Source organism: Orbicella franksi, chromosome 1, assembly GCF_964199315.1.
Source record: "Orbicella franksi chromosome 1, jaOrbFran1.1, whole genome shotgun sequence".
In the NCBI taxonomy this organism is placed as follows: domain Eukaryota; kingdom Metazoa; phylum Cnidaria; class Anthozoa; order Scleractinia; family Merulinidae; genus Orbicella; species Orbicella franksi.
In genome coordinates, this window is record NC_138145.1 from 29,640,261 (window position 1) to 29,648,265 (window position 8,005).

Genomic DNA, 8,005 nt, shown 5'->3' on the forward strand with positions numbered 1-8,005 from the left:
GCATGAAAACTATCGCATCATCAAGAATGTTGTGGACTCCATCGCTCTCTTGCAGGACTTGGCCAAGTACCTTCTGGTACATCTCAGGTGCACAACTTATACCGAACATGAGTCGTTTGTACCGGTACAATCCTTGGTGTATACCAAGTGTAGTAACATCTCTGGATTCAGGTGATAACTCTATTTGATGATGGGCAGAGTTAAGGTCCAGCTTGCTGAAGAACTTGCTCTGGTTCAAATCTTGCAAAACTTCATCGATGGTGGGTATTGGGTAACGTTCTCGTTTTATTGTGATGTTGGCCTGTCGCATATCTACTCACAAACGGAAGTCACCTGAGGGCTTTGGCACCACTACCACTGGTGATACCCACGAACTTGGTCCACTCACTTTCTCGATAATGTCAAGTTTGACAAGTTCGTCTAGGTTGTAACGTAGGTGGTAAGGAACTCTCCTAATGGGTTGTGCTACGGCTTGCACCTCTGGATCAATTGGAATCTTTGGCTGAAAATCCTTTAGTTTGCCAGTACCTTCACAGCATCCGTGAAATTTTTCTAAAACACTGGGTGCCCCTTTAGCCCCATCAGTTGATGCCTCAAGTGAATTAACTTGAACTGGAGTTCCCAGCTTTAGAACTCCTAAACCAATGGCCGTTTCTCGCCCTAGAAGGGCCTGTCCCTTATTTTCAATAACAACAAATTCAACCTCACTTAGCACTCTCTCTCCAACAGAAACTTCTGCAGTAAATGTGCCAGCAACTTGTGGTGGCTGATTACCACCATATGAATACAACTTCTTGGAAGCCTTGCTCGACGCACATTTAACCTTATTGGCTTTCAAAGATTCCCACACATTACGACCAATGACATTGCAACTAGCACCAGAATCAATAATCATGGTTACAGGCAAACCTCCTATTTTCACGGGAATTGTGCCATCATTTGAAACATTTGAATCATCTGATATGCCAAATGCACACTCACAGCCATCACTCTGCTGATCTTCGCCTTCTATTTGCCTTATATGATGGTGTCCACCACTACTTCTTCTATTGCCTGCCCTACGCATTCCTCCAGCTCCTCGGCCTCGGCCACTATTTTGCTTCCTCTTTGTTTTACATACAGCCTCAAAATGTCCTGTCCCATTACATTTCCTGCACTGTTTCCCTTTAGCTGGGCATCGGTGATCGTTAGCTTTGTGTCCCACATTTCCACAACAAAAGCATTTAACATTCCTTGTGCTCGCATCTTCTTTGTGATCCACCTTTCCACCCACACTATTAACCTCGTTACTCGCATTGCTTACTCCTTCGATCGAACAGGCCTGTTTCTCAGATTCTTCCATAGCACGGGCAATTTCTCTCAACCGTTGCAGAGTCAAGGCTTGACCCGTCTGAAGTAACTTTCGACGAAGTTCGTGTGACAAACACTTATTAATCACTTGGTCACGAATTTGCTTCCCCACAGCGTTTGCATCTCCGAATTCACATGTTTTGGCTTTCTGTCTCAATCTGGTCACGAACTGTTCGACGGTTTCGTTGGCCAGTTGACTACTTTCACGAAAACAAAGCCTTTCATATGGAGCATTTGCTTGCGGTTTGAAATATTTATTCAAGGTCGCCGTCGCTTTCCGATAGTTATCCGACCCTCCTTCCTCTTCTAACGTAAAATACATGTCTTGAACATCTAATCCAGCTGTATGCAGCAGTAGCGCCTTCTTCTGGTCGACATTTTTGACATCTTTTCCCGTTGCAAGCAACTCAAAAGCTCGCAGCCATCTTTCCCAGCGTGCGGAGATACCAGCAGTTTCTGAGCAGTCAAATGGCTTCAAAACCTGTGTATCGCTCAATGGTGCTTACAATAAATCATTAAATGTTCAGTTTAACGTCAATGGGAAGAATAACCACTCTTTCAAATGCTGCGTATTTGTTTCAGGGGTTTCCTAACTCTTCATGTAATTCGTATTTGATGACGGATGTATCGTTTGAATATAAGAACACGGGGGTCACAGCTCCTTTTGGACGAAAATCGCGTAATTAATCCCCATGCCTGTGGATTTTTAATGACAACAAATTATGACAGTCGAGCGGGTTTTCAATAAGGTTGGTTAAAGAAATTTCTCTTTTCACATTTTTGTTTCTAAAGTAGTTTGGCGGGGATGATGCCTTGAAGTCTTGCATGGTGTTTGCTAACAGAAATTCAGGTTCTCTCGCGCTTTACTAGCCTGCATTTGATTGTTTTGGCTTTTTCTTACCTTCTAACCTCTCCCGGGGGGGGGGGGGGTAATCCCTTATATGGGCGATAAAGGTATGTGCGGCCCCAAAGGGTATGGAAAATTTAGTCGTTTTGGTCAGAAAAAGGCATCAATTTTGGCCATTTTGGTATTAAATAGTGTGTGGTTTTGCACCCTAGTCTTGAATTGGGTATGTTTTTTTTTTAAATAAGCTACTTTTTCATCATCGTCATCGATACTGACATCAACGAGAGCCCTTAACAATGCCTTTAACAGGGGTCTCTGATTTAGGATTTAGGTCTTAAAAAGGTATCGAATGTTTTGCTACTTTTGAGCCTGAAGCAAAATAAAGTTTATATATGTACTAGTATGTATGCGTGTATGTGTGCGTATATGTATGTATGTCATAAATAGAGTAGGAAAAATCACAGAGTTTGGTATTAAATAAGGTAAGGGTGAAATGACCAAGTTCTACGTAGTTTGAGGAACGCGAACGACGACGACTAATTTTTCGTATTTCTATTTGGAATTGAACGCTGTCATTGCGTATTTAGCCTGAGCACGTTTTTAGAGCCATTGGCGTACTGAACAGATCTTGACAATTGCTAATTTTGCTGGTAAAATATAAATCCATTTTGACCAGGCTTCGTCGTTGCTAAAGCTCCCTATTAAGGGGCCAACCAAAGAAATAATGGCAGTAGGAAGAAAGAGATTTGTTAACGACTGATAAAAACGACACAAACAATTCTTTTTCATTCACGATTTTATTGTCTTCCTCTCGTTTCAAGAATACTTCTCATCCTTTTCTCGTCACATACTTTTTATTGTCAAGCGTTTTTAATGCATACAAGCATGCCTCCCTTTCCAAACAGCTTCAACGTGAATCTTACCTGAAATAAAACATAATACAATAAGCGGTAAATATCTCAAACAACCGAAGAACCTTTTGGCTTCTCATTCTACGTCGTCAAGAAATTACCATCGTGAAAAAAACCCGATTCCGTCTGGCTTACTCAGAATAGAAACGCTATGAATGTTCCAATTGTCAGTTTATTTCAGAGGTAGAGTGGCACGGAATATAGATTTTTGCAGGAGCCACCCCCCCCTCCCCCCTCCCCCCTCCCCGTCACGCTACGCCATCTCTAACTACAACAAAGATATATTAAACACCTGCAAATGCAATTAAATCAAGCACCCTCGGCTAGTCTAAAAGTTATTCTTTCATTGTTGGCTCCTTGTTTCCTTTGACCTCCTCCCGAATCTGTTAATCTGTTGAGCCCTTCGCCATCTTCACCCTACCCTCAATTTAAAAAAGCGACGTAGTACCCCCTGCTTTGTTCTTTGTCTATTTCAACCAAGCAAATAATGATTCTTTTTTTTTAACCACGGTAACTGACAGGTGCTACCTTTCAGAAGGGTGTGCGTCCTCTTCTTTGTTTTAATACGTCGGTAAACTATTATTTACGAAACGATTTTAGTAGAAATCTACTAGCGTTCTATCACAAATGTCGTTCTCTGACTGGCTAGCTACCCACTATCTATTCTGTAATAGATTAGATAGTGAGTAACGTAGCAGTGTGCCCTTGTTAACAAAATGACGCCGCTTCCTGGCGTTTTCGAAGTGTCTGTGAAGAGGATTTAGATAAAGTTTTGAACGACTAGTAGATTTCTACCAAAACAATTAGATTATTCGCTCTCAATTTCTATGCGTAATAGTTGACTCGAGCTGCACTCTCGTAAACTATCACGCGATAGAAATCAGAAGCTCATAATCTAATTGCTTAATACAAAAAATACTGGAGGATTTGAAGAAAACTCTAAAAACAGACAGAGATCGATTTTGTTACCACACTTACATTTTGGAGGCGATTATTTCCTTTAAATGTGAGCTTGCGCTGCCCTTTTTGATTGCAATTAATTCCACTCAACCATTTACTGAGTCCTTTACATCCTTTAACCCTTATTAAAAGGCAGAAAAAAAATAAGCCATTAAGAAGCATGTACATCACAAATACATTCAATGCACTGGTGCCACAGCTAATATTGACTTCCTCCATTTTAGAGACTGTTATAAAATTGCGGGATCATTAATTTTTTCGATTCAAAAAGTATTTTAGTTTTAGATTTTAGTTAATTCAATTTGTAAATTCTAGACAATTTTAATACTTTGAAAATGAGTATTTTTATCTTAGCAATCTTTTTACTTTTTTTCGTTCGTTCGTTCGTTCGTTTCTTCCTTCATTATTCATTCCTTCGTTCCGTTTGTCCGTTCGTTTCTTCGTTCACAAGAGATCTAAATAACTGAATAGCAGGCTCAGATCGGAATTCACCATCAACACGTGCTTACTCGCTCGTTACTCTCCCATTCTTGCCGTAAGTAAGTACATATTTGTTCGGATTGAACTGATTCATCTGTTTGATTTCATATTGGACCGTGGCTTTCCCTTTTTCAAAAGCAACACGTTTGATCCAGCTTGCTTTAGATCCGCCTATAAAGAGAAGACAAACTGACTTTTTAATGAACATGGGACTAGGCCTTTGAATAACTATTGTTATCAGTCCTAGGTCTTTACTGAACGGACCTCGAGCCAATCTACACAGTTGGTGAATACTCTACCAATTTTACATGACATCACGCTTGATAAATAACCCACATTGGTTGGTTTTAGCTAGAAAATAGGTGAAGATGCACGTGTTGTAGCTACACTTTTTTTATCTTACCTCAGAGCTTTAACCAACAAAGCCTAATTTTCTAGTACCACGGATAAAGAGACCCCCCCGAGAGGGTGACTCCCATATAAAAGGACGGGGGGGTGCTCGTCGTACCTTTTAGGGGTTAAAAAGCGGTGTTAATACCTCTTAGGGAGTTCAGCCTTTAAAGAACCACAGCGGGTGCTTTCGCGCTACCTTTTAGGATATTGAGCCGAAACAAGTATGACAGGAGATAATGTGTTGTCTTAGAATTGGTGACTCTTAGGGGTGAAAAAAAATTCAAGCCACGCCCAAGAAAGAGGATCTTGGAACCTCTAAAGGGTTCTTTTCAAAATTCCGACGAGCACCCCTATCCTCTTTATATGGCAGTCCCCTCCCTCAGGGACTCAGTCCTGGTTACTTTGTCAGTTTACATCATTAACATGGTGACAAATTATTTCCATCTTTGTCATAGTCGGCAGTCTTCACTTTCTACTAGGTTCCTATTATATGTCGAGTGTTGTTCTACAAAATCAAGGTATGTTTTAGAGTTATAACGATACGTTTCTGACCATCAGAATGAGTCGTATGAAACATCGTTGGATGTTTTGGACCAAATTAAGTTGGACTGAACAGAGCTTTTAAACATATTTAACAATGAAACCTCAGTGCAATAATACCAAAACTAATTTAGGTTTCTTTTTTTTACATTTAGTACTTAAAAAATAAAAAAACTAAGCAGTACTTCGTCGATCCTATTACAAAATTATCACTTTGGTATGAATTTTATGAATTTGCGGAAGCTTAGATATAAACGTTTAACAAAAGTAGGAAAAAGGCTTATATACCACACTTGCTCAGTTTCAGGGCATCAACAGCAAAAACCGCGATAACTGCGAAGACGAAGATCAGTTTAAAAGCCATGGTCACTTTGTTTCCAAAGAAGCACGGTGAAATACTGCGCTGCACCATACGCTATTTAAGCATTCTGTACTATGCATGTCAACATAACGGAACTCAAGAAATTCAATCATGAACAAACAAATGCCCCGGCAGATATTGCTATTTCCACCGGAGGAAACTTGTTAAACTAATATTTGTCCCAAGGAACAAAGCACCATGTTCTGTTTGAAATCACACCTTGCACCTATATCTAATAAAACGCAAATATGAAAGCGAAAAAATAATATTGTTTCCATTGACAGATCGAGTGGTTTGAGCAAGGTAGACAAACAGACAGCTCCCAGAATAACTATTAAAGAATATTTTCTAACGTTTAACATTCAAAACAATGTAAAAGAAGTATTCGAGAGTTTCGATACAATTCTTCTTATTGAGTTATCAGGCAATATTGTCTTCTATGCCTTAGTAGCCTCGTAACTCAACGTAATAATAAGCATTGTCAGAATCTACTCTCACAGAAAATTGAAATAGTTGTGGAAACACGCGCTTACGACTCGTGTTAGCACAGCCGCTGCGAATTCTTCAAATTTTATGAATGTTTTCAGCTGTGTTTCAACAACCTTTGTAGACACACTCCAGGGGCACTCAACGAATCTGATCTTTGAAGTAAAGTATCAATCACGAAAGACTGTGTTTGGAAATGTGGTCAAACACTTTCTTGAGTGTTTGATATATCTTCTCAATCGAAACTAAAACTAAGGAGAAAACCGAGAAATAAAATAGTAAAAATTTATGCAAATTAAGATCATATATCCAAACACCGTCATGTTCATGATTGCCTGTGTGTAAAGTTGATGAATTATTAATAATTTGAGAAATATCTATTCCGTATCATAGCCAGTCGATTTCTTGCTGTTCACTTACATAGACTAACCTAAACCTAAGATTTGAACTAGTTTTTTAACTTAGGTTGTACTCACTGGCTAGTTAACTTTCATTTGATTAATTTCCCTCCCCCACCCCACTCCAAAAGACACATAATGTGTTTAGTGTACATTTCGAGCTGAAAATTACGGGTGATTAAATATTTTAATTTCGCACAAAAAACCATCCGTTTGGTGTACCGTGCAGTGTAAAATATATAAGTAGCTCTAAAGCTCTTGGTTTCCTCCATGGAGCGAACTCTAGCTGAGACACTGGTTGAGATACAGTGTACATAATGGCTTGCTAGGGTTGTAAATGATAAAAGTAGTGGTGGTGGTGGTGGTGGTGGTGGTGGTGGTGGTGGTGAAACTAAGCCAGATTCAATCAATTACAGCATTGGCGGGATTGTGTAATGATGCTTTCAATAAATCATGAAATTTTCAGTTTAAAGTCAATGGGAAGGATGACCACTCTTTCAAATGCTGCATTCATGTGTCAGGGATTTTTCTAACTCTTCGTGTAATTTGTATTTGGTGACGGCTGTATCGTTTGAATGTAAGAACACGGGGGTCACTGCACCTTTTAGACGAAAATCAGGGTATGTTACCGTAGGTAAGGTGGCCGAACACAGTTTTCGCGCGCGCTTTTGCTGATGCAATTCAGCGCGCGCACAAGGATTGCAAAAAAAACAAACATGCCGTCAATACAGCGATCATTTTACTTACTAAACACCTGCACCATCTGCGTTATTTTTCTCTATAATTGAACCCAGTGCATTGATGGCTTTAGTCTTTTATTAGAAAGATATGTTAGAAAAGGTAAGGATGCAAAGAACCCAGCAATTCTCAGCTTTTTCTTTGTTACCGAAAGAACCCAGTTAAATGCAGCGCATGCGTACTGAGTCAAAAAATTGCGATTGAATGAAAATTGCACTCTCGGAAATACGCCTATTACTCGAAAACCACTCATTAGAATTTCACGAAATTTGGCACGAAAATACTTATGGAAATAAGTAACTGGAGTATTCAAAATAATTGAACTTTAACAAAGAAAATTCTAGATATTCCGGTAAACCTTCAACAAGGGATAATTAAAGATCTCTGTTAAATTATTAGCAAAATGGTGTTGACTTGTGAGAATCGTTAAAGATTGTTGCATGCAAATTATAAAGAAAATCTGATGACTATTCTATAAATCAACAAAACCGATTTTATAAGGCCTGTTTATATTTAGTCATGTTGCCATGGCAACGGCACA

At 39.3% G+C, this 8,005-nt stretch overlaps 1 protein-coding gene across 1 annotated transcript; it reads right to left on the reverse strand.

Moving 5' to 3' along the window:
* Nucleotides 1-2,919: 2,919 nt before the first annotated feature.
* Nucleotides 2,920-6,091, reverse strand: LOC145502118 (uncharacterized). Its single transcript, XM_081481400.1, has 4 exons — nucleotides 5,770-6,091; nucleotides 4,578-4,719; nucleotides 4,087-4,189; nucleotides 2,920-3,120 (listed from the first exon to the last, which is right to left on the reverse strand). The coding sequence occupies exons 1-4, from the start codon at nucleotides 5,891-5,893 to the stop codon at nucleotides 3,058-3,060; spliced, it is 432 nt and encodes a 143-aa protein (XP_081337526.1). The 5' UTR covers nucleotides 5,894-6,091; the 3' UTR covers nucleotides 2,920-3,057.
* Between the last annotated feature and the right edge of the window lie 1,914 nt (nucleotides 6,092-8,005).